The 16708-nt window shown below is 32.9% G+C and overlaps 2 protein-coding genes across 3 annotated transcripts; one reads left to right on the forward strand and one right to left on the reverse strand.

Moving 5' to 3' along the window:
* Window positions 1-748: 748 nt before the first annotated feature.
* LOC123899179 (multiprotein-bridging factor 1a) lies at window positions 749-3347 on the reverse strand. The gene is made up of 4 exons (XM_045950253.1): window positions 3111-3347; window positions 2519-2602; window positions 1213-1295; window positions 749-1121 (listed from the first exon to the last, which is right to left on the reverse strand). The coding sequence occupies exons 1-4, from the start codon at window positions 3250-3252 to the stop codon at window positions 1002-1004; spliced, it is 429 nt and encodes a 142-aa protein (XP_045806209.1). The 5' UTR covers window positions 3253-3347; the 3' UTR covers window positions 749-1001.
* Window positions 3348-6494: 3147 nt separating this feature from the next.
* On the forward strand, window positions 6495-13990 carry LOC123899475 (plant cysteine oxidase 4-like). Of its 2 annotated transcripts, none has more exons than XM_045950611.1 (6): window positions 6495-6657; window positions 7496-7694; window positions 8369-8511; window positions 8789-8936; window positions 12558-12761; window positions 13603-13990. In XM_045950611.1, exons 2-6 carry the CDS (start codon window positions 7592-7594, stop codon window positions 13722-13724), a joined length of 720 nt encoding a protein of 239 aa, XP_045806567.1. In that variant the 5' UTR covers window positions 6495-6657; window positions 7496-7591; the 3' UTR covers window positions 13725-13990. The 2 variants fall into 2 exon arrangements, with proteins under 2 accessions (XP_045806567.1, XP_045806566.1); XM_045950610.1 differs by having other exon boundaries at window positions 6529-6657; window positions 7388-7694.
* Window positions 13991-16708: the final 2718 nt, after the last annotated feature.

Genomic DNA, 16708 nt, shown 5'->3' on the forward strand with positions numbered 1-16708 from the left:
TATACAATATATATTTAAATATTTACATAATTATTTACTTTATTTTTTTGACACTTACATAATTATTTACTTAAAAAATATTTTATTCTTCTTCATAGTCATTTTTTTAAGAAAATTATTGTAATATATAACTCCTCCAAAATTCGTCCGTGCATCGCACGGGTAGAAGAACTAGTATCAAGAAAGTGAGGTTAAGTAGAATAACGTGACGGAAAACATGGTTGTGATTGGATGACAGTATAAAATTATTTTGTCTATGCATATTCTTTTTCTCGGTTTCAAAAGGGTTGGTCCAATCCAAAAACTCTAATTGAGAACTTACTTTTCAAATGATACTCCAGGGTCTTACTTTTGCAAGGTGAATTCATTTTTAAAATGTCGTAGAGGGTAATTGTGAATTTGTCATGATCGTGAGGAAAAAATAGTATTGGTACTTGCAGATGTATGCCCAGGAAGTGAAGCAAGCATAATGCATTTGTTCCAGTTCTATTTTTTGCATTTCTTCTATTTTCAAAGAAAAACTAAATGCCGCAAGTACCTGGTGCAGATTATGTAATAAAAGCCTAAAGAACAAAATCCATATGAATCTGCTTCAAAAAAAAAAACAAATCCATATGAATAATTCCAAAATAACTACTATATACTTCTGCAGATTATTTCATAAATCAAAATATATATTTACATGTGATTTCAAATTAGATTTAATTGTGCCAGTTTTCAAGATTATAAAAAAAAGTTCAACTATAAATACCGACACAAACATTTACTTATTTATTTATGAACACTATTTTGCATATCAAAAGTAAGTTTATGCTGACCATACAACTTTATTTACCAAACTCCATCATTAAGTTTAAACAGGTTAAAGTTTCAGGCATACATGCAAAAGCAACCAACCCAGGACAGTGAAATATATAAATCCAACTACATAACAGCCGTCAGATTAGATTCAACAGTGTAAAATAGATCCAACTACATACACAGCCATCAGATTAGCTTCCTCATTTCTTCCCACGCAGTTTGGCACCGAGAGCTCTCTCCAACTTGCCGATTATCTGCTGATTTGGAATGGCTTTCCCTGACTCATACTCCTGGATCACTTGAGGCTTCTCATTGATAATCTGCAAGCAAACATGCTCCTTATTAATATCAACTGCAATTAATCAAATTAAGACATAAAACACATGCAGTGGGTGAAGTCAGCAGCAATACTTGAGCAAGTTGCGCCTGAGTAAGTTTCTTGTCTGTCCGGGCTTGCATTATAGCTTTCTTGAGTTCAGTTGGGACCCGATCATCTGCACACACAAGTCCAGTTACTAGGTATAAGCATTACAGTAGAAAGAGGTGCAACTCATATATAAAAAAGGGAGTTGATGTTCAATGAAAAATTCTAGTCAGGACAACCAAAATGGGCCTAGTACTTTTAGTATAAGAAACCTAAAACTGGTATATAACAGCAGTGCTAATGTGTGACTAATAAACAAAGCCCCTCTGTAAGTTCAATGAAAAATTCTAGTCAGGAAAAACAAAATGGGCATAGTACTTTTAGTATAAGAAACCTAAAACTGATATATAACAGCAGTGCTAATGTGTGACTAATAAACAAAGCCCCTCTGTAAAATTAAAAACTTTGAATTGCTGATCACTAGACAATTCTATCTCGAGTTTCGACATTCATCAAGCAGTAGTAAACCACAATCAACATATTGTACACTGATGCATTTTTATAATTGTTGGCAAGATCACACTATTTATAACAGAATATTAAGGCAACAAGAGAGGGTATAAAAAATATTTGCCCAGGATGGGGCCTACTATTATAAAAAACAGTTTCATGAGTTCTGAATCAGCGTTGTTAAATTGCAGGGCAAATTTTTTGACAGACAGAGACAATTTAAGAATTGCCAATGTCGTGTTTATATGGCAGAGTTTTCGCCTGCCACCGTTTGACAACACTCTGGATCTACACTATGTCTATCAATTATCAAAGGAGAGATTGAACTACACTAGAACACAGAGTAAATTCACACATTCTCCTGTCCATAACTTAAATTATCATAAATATCTCTAATATAACTTAAATCTGAGATATGAAATCAAACAACAAAAAGAAGTACATATGTAATCCAAAGCTAAAAAATGAATATGAATATTCTCAGTAATTATGGAATGATTGCAAATAACAATTCCATGAACTTCCATACGATATTACACAATTAGCAAAGTAATCTCAGGCTAATAAAAGATTAATGCAAAAAAGAAACACTTCCAAATGCCAAAAGTTAACACCAGGTAGTAATACATTTATAAGTAACTTATATAGTGATAATGCTATTGCTATACTTCCAGTTCAATTCACATGCTTCAACCAACATAGAGGGAAACACCACAAAATTAGGTATACAATACCATATGAAAAACAAAAATGTAGAGTAACCGCACAGTTGCAATATTGTGACGACAACAAGACATAAACGAAAGAAGCAATAATATACTAGTAGAGTAACCGAAGACTCACGAGCTAAATTCTCTGTATCTTCATCCAGCCTCTTAGTGTTCAATGAAGTGCTGCTAGAGGCAGCTTTGTTTGTCGCAGCATTATCTGTATCGAACAATCCAAAACAATCAGCACTCTGATCAGCAAAAGACGCAAATAAACGAGAAAATCACTTGCATAAAATCGAGAAACATTCAACTATATACTACAACAAAAAAAGATCCATCAATGAAAAAAATCACTTGCAAAAAATCATCTCAAAACTATGTCTTGCAAACCGAATCTAGAGAATCCAATAATCACATCAAATTTAAACGCATCATATTAATAGATGAACAAAATCAACAACAAAACACGCATTATTTAACAAGATGAACCCTAATCAGAAATATCAAGAATCAACACCTCAATAAATAGAACCAATACAAAATTAAAATCAAGAATATCATAAACAGAGCATCAAAGAATTAAACGCTTCGATCAAAATCACAAAGATCAAACAACGAAAAAGTTTCATATGATTTTTTTTATACGAGTTTTGCATCCTAGGGTTAGGGATTTATGAAAATGAACAACTAAAGAAATAAAAGGAAAAAAAAAAAAAAAGCTCAACGTTTCTTCATGGTTTCGATATCGGCTCCGGCACGGCGAGCGGCGTTGACGGCTTTGTCATCTTTTCTGGCAGCGGCGGTGGGAGCTTTTTTGCGGAGAACGACGGGTTCCCAGTCTTGTGAAAGAGGTCCAACTCCTGACATGTTTGAGATTTTTGTGTATGAATTTGGTTATGGCGTTTTTTTTGGTTGCGTTGAGTCGGTTATAGGGTTTTTGTTGTTAGAAGAAAATGATGAAGAAGAAGATGAAGATATAGTTGAGATTCTTGAGCAAGTTAGCTTTTTGTGTTTGGGCTTTTTGTTGGGCTAATAATGACATGTTGTCAATGGCCCATTTCTTATGTGATGAGATCTTCTTTTGTCACCTTACAGGTTACTCACGTGTCCTATGTCTTTTCCTTTTTACTCTTCCGTTATTTAAGAATCGAACGTTAAAAAAATGAAAAATTCTAAAAATGTCGTCTACTTAAGTAGAGGACGTTATAAATGTAGGGTGTTTTTGGGCGGTGTCTGCTACTTAAGTAGTAAACGAGGGTATTATGGTAAATTCGTAGGGCGAGCAAAAAATGGGTAGGGTACTTAAGTAGAGGACGTTATAAATGTAGGGTGTTTTTGGGCGGTGTCCGCTACTTAAGTAGTAAACGAGGGTATTATGGTAAATTCGTAGGGCGAGCAAAAAATGGGTAGGGTGACAAAAGTAAATCTCGAATGTGATTATGATTGTATCCGAATGCATCAAAATTACGAATAAATATTTTGATGTGTCTTTTGTTTTTCAGCTTCAATTGTGTTTTTCTGTTGAGGAAAAAGAATATACACCGACAATATAAAATAATTTCACCATCAATCAATAACCACCATGTATTTAGTCACATCATACCACTTTGCCTCACTTTTTTGATATGGTACAAGAAATTAGATGATTTTTATTTTGGATGAGTGTAAAATTAATTTACATTGACGATGCATAAACTTTAAACTATTTTCTATTTATCTGTTTGATATATAAAATTACTTACTAATTGAAGAACAATAAGAGGTTGGTTTAGCTTTCTGAATGATTTTGATGAAAGAGTGTATAGCATATAAGATATTAAGATGGTATTGCTTCAGTTTTTTTTTAGACAATATTAATTTTAGTTTTTATTGTTGAACCAGATTGATTTGAAGAACAATAATATCTAATCAAAACAAGATAGATTTACCCGAAAATATTTCACTCACTAATCTCACTCACAAAGTATCACACTCCAATATGCAATTAATCTTAAGGCCCAATTGAAAATCTACATAAAAATCCATTAAAAATAATTTAGTCGCACATGAACTGATTCTCCAAAAAGCATGAATTTGAGCTTCAGTTTTCAGTGATGAATCTATTGACTAATTGATTTATTCATCAATGAATTAATTCATTGATTTATATAATAGATTCATAGATAACATATAATTTTGAAACTTCATTGAATTGATTGATACATTTTTTGAATTAATTCAAATGAGCAAAAATGTGAAAAATATTTTAATGTATGTTCTAAAGTTTTTGAATTAGAACAAAACTCGAAATTAACTTTCAAACATATTCTAAGAGCGTCATTTGACTCTGAGGTTAACTTTCATTATTCAAAATACATCGAGACTCGGTGAACAATGATATGTTATATGATATATGATGGACTCAAATATTAGTAATCTCCGTCCTATCATGTTAGAGAGAATATACAAAAGCTTAAGACATATTTTTTTTGAAGAAGCTAAATTAGCCCATCCAAATTGGCGCCAGAGAGAATCGAACCTCATACCTCAAGAGGAGCACACTCTCAGGTCTCAAGCCAAATACCAAAGCTTAAGACATATTAGAACAAACAAACCTAGGCATGTGAGTCTACAAGATCATCTCTAGTAAGATTTTTATTGATAGTTGTCTTTGTTAGTATAAGTTAAAATTTGACATTTTGCACTTTGTTTTATTCATCAAAACTTACTAAGTGTTTTTCTTGCATGGAAAAACTTGAATCTACATTAACACACATGTTTGTCATCAATTACATGGCCAATGTGCCAATGATAAGGCTTACTAAATGAGTTATATAGAAGTTTGATTATTAGGCAACTTTCATTATTTTCTCCCTTCCCAAGCTTATATGTCACAATACAAACTCATATGTTGAAATCAATGGTGTTGTCGTGGTGACCGAAGCGACATTGATCAACAAAAGTTTGTTTCACATGAATCACATCAAACTTTAGACATGCCTCCATTGTAAGGAAAACTAGAGGCAAACCAAATTTGACATGGCTAAACATTTCAACTATGGTGGAGCAAGAAAGGTGGATTGTTATATTTGAAGTGAAACCTAAATCGAAACTTAAATTAAAAAATACAAATAAAAAACCACAAGTTTTCAGCCACCATGAAATATTGTTGGTTCAAACTCAAATTGTTGAGAAAAATGTGAGACATGCAAATGAATTGTGCCGAAAATTGTGTGTGGGCTCCTAGTTGAGAGAAATATTATGGTGGTTTAATTTGCTCCTAGAGGCGGATGAGTGATTGTCATAGAATTATTGTAGGTGTTCATTGATGCCATCTCGATGACAGTTTTTTAGTGCGAATAGCAGTTACGAGTCTTGATTGACAACAATTCTCCATAGATAGGGTTGGCAGACTGTGGCTTTAGACATTGCAAGTGGTTATCAATACAAATTAGTAGAACACTTGATCTAATGGTTATCACTAACGGTCCACCATGATCCATATAATTTCCTTCTTCACCATAGAATTTGTCTATCTTATGTGTTGTATTTGGTAAATGTATTTTTTGTCGTTGAACCATACAACAAACTTATGAGTTTACTTTTTTACTCTATCGTTGAATCTACACCCAACAACAAATGTTGCATTTTGTAAATAATTTTTGTTGTTGTTGAACCCTATACAATCCAACAAAGTTATGAGTTTAACTTTTTACTCTAGTGTTAATGTTACACACGAAAAATTAAGACTAATAAGAAATAACGCGTTAAAATAAATGAAAAAACAAGAAAAATAATACTAATAACATCCATAAAAGCATTTAAACAACTTTCAAGTTTCAACTTATGCAAGTTGAATCAAACATAACATAATCATCACTTATTTAATTCAATTTTAGTATTTATTTGAAGTAAGCAATTTAAGCACTTGCAAGATACAGCTAACAACACCAACACATCAAAAAGTGAGAAAAAGTGAAGTTAAGCTAAGATACAGCTGTAGTTAAAAATAAAAAACTTCTGAGATAAAAATGTGATAAAATCACAAAAAAAAATTAGAGAAGGTAATAGTAATTAAATAATTAAATTACTTAACAAATAAATACAAAAATTAAAAACATTATGATGACGTGTAAAAGATTTTCCTATGTTATATGGTCCCATAAGCTTTAATGTTTTTCACCTTCTTCTACTCTTTCTTTCTATTCATCGTTTTTATTACCTTCTTTCGATCCCTTACTTACTTCAATCTTCATCTAACCTTCTTCTCCTTCTCAGTCATGGGTTTCACAGGTACGGTTTTTCTCTCTTTTCACTTTCATCTATTTTTTTCAACTTTTTCTTCATTTTTTGATGTTTTTTCTTTGGAATCTCATACCCCATTTCTTGTTTTTGTTCAATTTTAAATTTTTATATGTTTGCATGATTTTTCAGCTCAATTATTTAACTGGGTCAGTCTCAATTTTTGATTTTTGTTGTTTTGTGAATCTTTTCCTTTTTTAACAGTATATTGACTATATTCTATGCTTTGTATTGTTTCTGAGGGAAAAATGAGAGTTTTTGTTGAGATATATATTAACATTAGATTTTGTAGGGTTTGTTTTGTTTAGTGGATGTGAAAATATAATGAAAGGCTTTCATTTTTAGTTCTGAAAAGCTTCTGAAAAATGGGACTTTTTTTTATTGTTTTGGTTTTTGTGATGTATGTTTAGAGAAACTATAGGGCAAAAATGTAATTGAATCTTAGTGTTTTGGAATGAATTGTGAGTTTTGTTCATGTGTATATTTAGATCATGTACTCCCTCCGGTCACTATTATAAGCAAAAATTTACTTTTCAGATTCATTGAATAACTGATATATCTAGTCCATATTATTCGGTAAGTTTTTGCTTATAATAGTGACCAGAGGGAGTAGTGATTTGATATTATAGAGTTGTGAATTGTGATGTGTATATATAAGTGTGTGATGTAAGACTCATTTACTTTTTTGGCTTTGTTATCGCTTCTTTTTGTTGTTCAATAGGCCCATAAATGAAATTAGCTGTGAGGGAACAACAGGAACTATTCAGATTCATTACCGTTGGTTTGATTCTGAGACTAAAATACTGTTGTTATCCAATTGTATATCCAGTCCCTATCGCAATCGATAAGCTGCTTACAAGGTGTTATCGGTGTTCTGAATTTGGGGCATTGTTCTGAGTAGATAAGTTTATCAAACCATTACAAGATGCCATATTATGTACAAAGACTGTATAGGCTATGCAAGTCATCTTTTTCACCCAATGGACCTGTGTCAGAAGAAGCCATTTCAAAAGTTTGCGAGAAGTTAGGTATACTAATTGATTTCCTTATTTCTTTTTGTCGTTTAGTTATATATGCATGTTTTTTTTCTTTAAATCTGTAGTTTTGTGTTCCTGAGTATGTGAAACATTTAATTTCGATAATCACGTGTTTAACATGCAAATAGACTTATTTCTTGTGATCTCATTCACCAAGTATCGTTTGGTAAATGTTTGTCCAATCTAGTTTGTTTCGTAACAGATAGGTTTGTTTCATGAGGTGTTGTACATACTGAGACTAATGTGTCTTAAGCGATAGGGTTTTGTCCAAGCCTTCATGCTTTTTCTCTCCTCTTTTTTGTTTTTAGGGTTTCGTCTCGTTGAATAAATTACAGGATTAAGGTTAAATTTCAAGCTTAGTAATGGTAGTTTTGTCATTAAGCTTGGTTGTATTCTTCTTAAGAATTGAATGAATCACTATTTTCTCTCGGAACTTTGTACAATCTAATTCTATTATTTTTGTGGGTGAAATAAACTTTAAGATTGAATTGCAAGTTCTGTCACAAACCAAACCATTTGCTATCTACAACATTTCCATTTGATATTAATTTAATTTTCTTGCTTATCATCAATATGTTAATGCACAGTATGACAATCGAACCCTCTAAGCAATCTTTTATGTTCAATCGAGATTTCTGCAATAACCGTTTAACATAATGTTCCAGAAAAAATGAAGCCATCAGACGTAGGTCTTGAACAGGAGGCACAAGTGGTTCGCGCTTGGAACGGTCAAATGCCTGAATCCAATGGGAACCATCAACCGCCGCCGATCAAATACTTACATTTACATGAATGTGACAGCTTCTCTGTAAGTATCAATTTTCAGAACTCCACATCATTTTATTCAGTGTCAGCAGTTTTTATAAAATTTGATTTTTTATACCGCAAACCATGGTTTTAAGTTGTGGTTATGCCGGAAACCTTTTATATAGTGGGAAAATGCGGCCGATGCAGTCAAAATTGCGGTGGCAGAGACCTCAAAATCCTTTATATTGCCACTGCAACTGCGATTGCCGACTGCAATTTAGAACCATGCTGATAAAAGCTACTGAAAATTTATTATTAATTGAACTCTTTTTTTTCAGATTGGAATTTTTTGCATGCCGCCCTCATCTGTCATTCCTCTCCATAATCATCCTGGAATGACGGTCCTAAGCAAGCTCATATATGGTACAGTGCATGTTAAATCCTATGACTGGATCGATTTCCCTGGCCCAACTGATCCAACTGAAGGTTTGTTCTTTATAGTTTTCTCATACTTTTATGATGCTTTATCCAATTTTTAGTCTCCTGTATCTGAATTGGAATGCATCAAGTGTTGAATGTGGTTTGTCATGCCGTATCATTGTTCTGTCAGAAGAAAAAGAAAGCGCTGTTTTATTATAATCATTAAAACAGTTTGTGCTAATGTCCAACTAAAAAGGAAATCAAGGATCCGTTTTTAAAAGTCAACGGATGATATTTGACTTTTTGCGGATGTGGTAGTGCATGACCTCAGCAGTGTTGTCAAATTTCCGACATTGGCGGAAACACTTAATATATCCGTCATAGGCTACACTGTGTTTATATGTCGGATCTCCATAATCTGCCATTGATAACACTGCATCTCAATTAACCGACTGAATGGATGCTTGCGAAAATGAAGAATTAATGATAAGGGAAGTTAAATTTAATAGTTGGATCCTTGCTCTAGTCCTCTCTGGTAAAAGCCTTAAAGAAAGGTTTTTTCTTCTTTTAAAAGCTAAAGCTAATTAGCTAAACATGAAAGATTGGAACATACATGTCACAAACATGATTTTTAGGTTTTTATCATATGCTTTAGTTCTTTTATAACTAAACTGTGCAAGGGGTGGGAGTGAGTTTATCTTACTCTTTATTTATTTCTGTGCCTGAATTTTGCGATCAAGAGGCGTGGTCTCTAGGTTTTTACCATATGCTAGGGGGGCCAAGGAATTCAATATTTACTCGTATTCACTTCAATGTAGGATAGGTTCCCAGGAGGATTTGGAAGAAAATTTGGATTTACAATAAAGTGAGGAAAATCCTTTGTATACTAGTAAATAGTAATAGGGGAAAATTAAAAGTTACGAGAAACAAATTATATTTTCCATGTTCATGATTTTAATTCTAGAAATTTAGAAGTAAACATTCTTCTAGAACTTTCCTAATTCAAAATGTCTCATATCATGATTTTAATTCTATTTAATCACATTAAATTACCTACAAAGTATCATAACCTGCTAAAATCCCGAAAAACACCTGCTAAGGAAATTACATTTTAATTATAAAAAATCAAAAGTAAAATACAGCTCAGCACCCCCTTTCTCCAAATGGGACTAATCCCGATTATTCGATGGGGCTTGAGTAGAACAGATCTAAAAAGGGCCACCTTAGGCCCAATGCAAGAAGTTCCGAGTTCGGACTATTGTATCATTGTATGGCTTACTTTGTCTCCTATCTCAATAAAATCAACAGCTTCTTAATAATGATTCCTTGATTCCCCACTATCTGAACTTGATTATTCCATATATACTGTTATCGTCATGGTAGATATCATGGATTGGAGAATTTTGATTGCTTTCCATGTTCAAACCACAAGCACTAAGTTATTGTTTTCGCTTAAAAGTGTACAACAACAAAAGTTTTTTCTGCTAGGCGGGGTCAGTAACATGGATCTGTTAGATTACCCAGTTTGGGCCTAAGCCCAACAACTGAGGTGGATATAGGGAGAGGTCAATGTAAGGGAAGGGCATTGAGAATCATTTTCAGTTAGAAATTATGGTTAATCCAATTCTTCTTTCTTTATTCTGGCTATTTGGATTATATTGATCAACCTTACCAATTTACGTATAGGCAGGCCCTTTAATGGGATATTTGAATTTGACCAAGAACTTTTGGATTCCACATTGTATCTTAGAAGACTTCATTTCTATCATGGTTACGTTTAAGTTCCTAATAATGCCATAAAAACCGTAAATTTTTTATTAGACTATATTAGCATTTTTATTATATATAGTAGGAATCTTGCTCTTTTAAGGATTGCAGTCTTACAGTTCTTGGACTAGGAGTATTATACTAGCACCTGAAATAGTTATTCGTATAAATAGGTGTTAGAGATTTGTTATTATTTTGAGTAACATGGTATATCTTACAACCTTATGAGGGCAAATCCCTTACAACTGAAAGATCAATTTTCCCTCTATGGCTACCACTGTTTATTACAACAATATCAACTAACCAACCAACACTTATCCTTATTCTACCTAGATGATAAATCCTAAGAATACCTACGCCTTGAAGATCCACCTTACGTCTGTTCAGTTTCATGGTTTCGTTTTTTGGGTTTTTTTAGCAGTCATAATATTCGATTTGGTTTTTGCCTTTTTTAACATTCTTATTATCAGTTAATAATGGCAATTTGAAACAGTTCGGTTCAGAAACACAGAATCGGTGCACCGAACCTTAATTTCAGTTTGGTTTGGGGTGAACCATTAACAGTTCAGTTTTCCTACCTGAACTGAACCATGAAGGGTTCTAATTGGGGATTCCCATTGTGGGCGTTTTCCTACCTGAACCGAACCTTGCACTCGTACTTGCCGTAGAAGCAGTCTTGCTAGTACCCTATCCATTCTTCTCACTGCCCCCTGTGACTGATTTTTGGTTAAAGAAGAGGGTGCCACCGATTACCTACCTTATGTCGTTGCCACCAGGCCTCTGCCAGCAAAACTACAAATATATATTTCAGTATCATTAGCCATGCCAATGTACATGTTAACATCCTTTGGATCATGCATGCAAATACTACATTTAACCTCTGGTTTCAGACCCCTAGGAAATATCCAAGTAGTCAATCTTATTTGATTCCATCCCCTTGAGGCACCAAGATTTTAAGTCTGCACTCTTCCATGGTGGATGACCGCAAGAGAGTTGCAAACAGCTCGTAACATTGCCTTAAATTTTGCCAATATTTGTTCACGGTTTTCCTCTTCCAAACTTCCATCTGGACCTCTTGTTGCACTTCAAATAACTTCTAAGCTCTTGCTATCAACCGCAATGCATCAACCCCCTCAAACGCAGGAATTCCACCCTTTTGCCCATCGCCAAAAATCTTCTGATCCACCATTCTACTCTCGACCTTTGACACAGTCAAGAACTGGTTGTTGGTGCTCAGTAGGGGTTTTTCAATCGTGCATCTTTGTGAGATAATCCTTGCCATTATCATCCCAATCTTGCCCTTATGCATTCATCTTGATAGTAACTGCTTCATGCTGCTATCGGTTATTGCAATGCTCTAATGAATGAGCGAGTTAGGCGATGTGATCACTAGCTACTTTCTTCAAGAACTAGACAGAAGCCACCATAACTCTGATGAAAACAAGGAATCGGCGCAGCAAGAGCTAAAGAAATATGAGCTGTTATTATTCTGAGTCATAACCTTTCAAGAGATAATCCCTTACAACCGAGAGTTCAGTTTACATAAAATTTCTAAGACTGCCTTTTCCCTCTAAGTGGAGTACCCAACTCGTCTAATGGTGAGATCTCTCACTTAACCTTCATGTGAAATTCTCGCATGAGAAGATCCAAATCCCAAAGTATACGTAGACTCAAATTCAATCACCTATGATATTGAGGCATAATCTATGTATTGTAGCATTACTTTGTTCCTTACTAAGCAAATTTATAATGTGGGTAAAAACCTATTTAATGAGGCTAAAATGGGTCGCCTAGTTATCAAACTTTTGTATTTATTTGAAGTTTAATATCCTTATAATAAATGTTGTATACCGTCTTATTTTTGTCCTTGTTCATCTTCTTATCTCTCTTATTGGCCTTACACCAATTTGTTGTTGACAGCTAGAGCTGCAAAGCTTGTGAAAGATAAAGATATGACAGCACCAACTTCAACCACAGTTCTTTATCCTACCGTTGGAGGAAACATACATTGTTTTAAGGCCATAACTCCGTGTGCAATCTTTGACATATTGTCTCCACCTTATTCTTCTGAACATGATAGACACTGCACATACTTCCAGCAATCGCAAAGGAATGATCTTCCAGGTAAAATAATTTTTATCTTTTGCAAAACATTTTGATGGTTTCACTTGTAAATCATATTAAGGGTCTGTTTGGATTGACTTGTTTGAGTTTATCTAATGACATAAGTACTTGTGAGACTGTTTGAGAGAGATTAATGAAACAGCTTATATGAAATATCCATAAGATGTTTTCAGCTTATTTCCATTAGCTCTCCAGGATAACTTACGAAAACAATTTAGGGCCTGCTTAGCTTGCTTATATGAACTTATCTACTGAAATTAGCACTTGTGAGACTGTTTTGGAGAGCTTATGAAAACAATTTTTTTTAAAGGAGAAAACAACTTATTAGATGTCCATAAGTTGTTTTCAGTTTATTTGCATAATCTCTCCAATATAGCTTATGAAAACATGTAGCTTATATGATAAACGCTTAACCATAAGCACTTAACTAAGGGCTCGTTTGGCCCAGCTTTTTTTAGAGTTTATGCAAACAGCTTATGCAATATAAATTAAGTTTTATGCTATTTTATAAGTTCACACTAGTGAAAATTGTAATTTTATAAGCTATTTTATCATAAACTACCTTGACAAACTTATAATAATATATAAAAATTGTATAAGCTGTTTGCATAAGCTCTAAAAAAGAGCTAAAAAAGTCAGGCCAAACGGACCCTAAGTTCTTTATCCTAACAGTGCCTTATATGAAAATAATTTAACTTCATTTTATCTTCTGTTATAAAAAATGGTTTTTTCATAAGCACTTTTATGATAAGCGCTTATGCTATAAGCACTTATTTAAATTGTTTATCCAAACATGGTCTCTTATTATTATTATTGTGAACATTCATCAATTGAATTGCAGGTAGTCTTGAGTTGGATGGAGTTACTTTTTCTGATGTGGCCTGGTTGGAAGAATTTCAACCTTCTGATGAGTTTGCAATAAGGAGAGGGCTTTACAAGGGTCCAGTTATTAAATCATATTAACAATTTTCTAGTTTTCTATATATTACACCAATTAAGTCATCAAAAAGCCAATGCAATAATTTTTATTCTTTTGGTGGTCATGTTAGTTATTATTATTATTAGCATTTGGGTTGTGTACATAACAATGCCTATTGCAATCTCTCTATTTTAGAGTAGTTTCAGAATTTTTTAAATAGACCTCAATCATTATGAGTTGGGTTACTAAATTTTGTTTGCTTATTGTTGAGAATAAGAAACTTTATCATAATATAATTTTTGTTTCTTCATTTTCATGTATGTTATGGTATGAAGAAGACACTTGAGGTGTCAGCTCAGTCGTAAGAGTTTAACATTATAACTTTAAAGTAAAGTGCCGAGAAGATTGAACCATATGGATTTCAATGGTACATCATGCCAAAGGGAGCTTCTTTTTCCTTCCATGTTTTCTAAATTTACTTATACACTGAAAAAAAAAAAAAAAAACTGTGTTTTTGTCTAGAAGTATACTTCTGAAACGCATATAAACAATTTTATTTTTCTCCCGGAAATATGACTCTAAAGTGACTGTGGGGGAGAGAAAAGAAGTTCAACTATGTGGAAATATATTTTTGGTTCGTCTATTCCAATATACTTCAATCCTCCATGAACACGATTATTTGTCGTTGGAGATACATGTAGATTTCATCCAAATAAAGCAAAGTAAAATAAATTTTATCTTTACATAGTTATGCAGTAAAATATCAATCTTCCATCGTATCATTGTCAAGGAATTAATGTTCCTTGCAACCAGGGATTTCCTACATCTACGCATTTAATAGTACATATTCAAAATTTGAACGAGCATTTTATATTGTTTTAAAAAAACCAATTTACTGAGCTCAACCGTTCAGTTGAAATTGGACGATTTCGAACTACTGATTGCATTAGTGCATGAGATGTGTGATTACAAAAAGTTTGTTTAATTGCAAAGATAGAGAATGCAGGGAAACATGCATGCATGTTGATGAACCAAACAAAACAACAAATGTTCCAAATGAGAATGAAAAAAGAATTGAAGATACAAGTAAAGTTAAGAAGCTATGAGCATATAAAACAAGAAATTAATTTGGTGTGAACAATAAAACAAAATGTTAATAGTAATAGCATTGACTAAAAGTAAACTTCCAAGAAATGTATGAAAAACACCAATGTCGGATAAAGTAACATGCACACCTGTGTAGATCTGAAGTTTTATTATATCCAACTGAAACTGTAAAAATAGTATTTGGACTGTTCCAAGTTAACATAACCAAAATAAACTACTCTAATGCTATTGCTCATTTTTCTTAAGAAGACAGAATTTCTTGAGATTCTAACTACTAGTAAATAATAATGTAGCAAAAACATGATAAAATGCAAACCTTGCTATTCTTCCTGGTAGGTGTATTGTATTCACATATGTAGTAACAATTTTATCTCAGTCGTAATTTTAAATGAAAAGACAAATTTTCAACTTTACAAAACAAGTCTAAAACATTTAGTAAAAAAAAAAAAAATCTAAAACATGAAGTCCAATCTAAATTATAATATGGTATATGTTTAAGACTGGGAGAAGTCCAATCCAACAAGAGAATGAGTCTCCACCAAGATAAAGATAGAATATGCTATGGACACGTAATCAAGATTGTCTATAAAGATCACATATCATGATATCTCAACAACCTGTCTCTAAGGACAATTGTCCAATTAGAGTTTTTGTTAGAAAAACCCTAATTTTCTCTCCAATAAAAGCTAACTCATGAGTCATGACTCAGTCAAGGTATACATTCTCTAAACCCTAAAACCTCACACTCTCGACCAATCATTGACTTGATAGCTAGTCAGACTATTTGCAACTACAAGCAATGGTACTAATTCACTCAAAAAACAATTCTTTTGATAGCAATGTAATAGTACCTTAAATTTTAAAAAAATGTAGTATGTAGTACCAATACCTGCATCCATATTGGTATCGTATCCGTACCTAGACATCATAGCCCGTGTTTAATATCAAAGTCTATCAAAAAAAATCTATTGAGTCATCTATTATCAAACCACTTGAGCCACAATTCATTGACTCTTGAGTGCGAGGATGGTGTGTGAAAAGTCACACATTATATAAGACCTAGATATAAGAGAGAGACAATAATCACCTTACCATATAATTTTGTAACGATGACTTAGACTCAACATTTACCGTGATTCTGTCCAAATCACTGTAGCTCATCTAAGCATTAAATCCAAAGCCGGTGGTTTCTCTTTTCTAAATCAGCTAGCTAGTAGCCAAAAAACCTTTACAAAGATTAGCACAAACAAACCCTCCGCAAAACATGGGCATGTGATGAAAATTATGAAGGCTATAGTACAACTTACACAGCATGGCATTATTCTCCAATACTTCACAAACATACTAATTTCAAGTGTAAGATTAATTGAAAGTTTTCTATTTGCATTGGCAAAAGAATCGCCGCAAAGGTAGGCATTATATATGCAAACTCACCCACGCGAGAGAGAGAGATAATATTAGGACCTTAAAAAGACCTATAGAATCTTTGAAATATTATTATTTAATTAAAATTCCAATCTCAAAGATTAGTAACAGCCAAAATTCTTGAGACTGTGTAATCAGATATACTTTGATCGAGAACGTGGGAAAGATTGCAAAGAAAAATAAAATTAATTAGCTAGAGTAGAGAGAGCTAAATTAATTTAGAAAATTTTAATATATTGAGATGGAAGGGATCAAGTGTCCACAAGGTCCATATTTTCTTGTTTATTCTTACTTGGTGTATACATCTTTGATTAAGTCTCTTAATTTTTTTTACAAGATCTCTTCATGTTGCGCATTTATATATTTATTCAAATATTATTATTGATTTTTTGTTTAAATTTTTTTTTGTTCTCATAAGTTTTCTTGAGGTCATCATATTCAAGCAAGCTGTCAATAATGCCATTCAAAAAAAAAATGCAGTCAATAATGACATCTT

The sequence above is a fragment of the Trifolium pratense genome, linkage group LG7, assembly GCF_020283565.1.
Source record: "Trifolium pratense cultivar HEN17-A07 linkage group LG7, ARS_RC_1.1, whole genome shotgun sequence".
Lineage (NCBI taxonomy): Eukaryota > Viridiplantae > Streptophyta > Magnoliopsida > Fabales > Fabaceae > Trifolium > Trifolium pratense.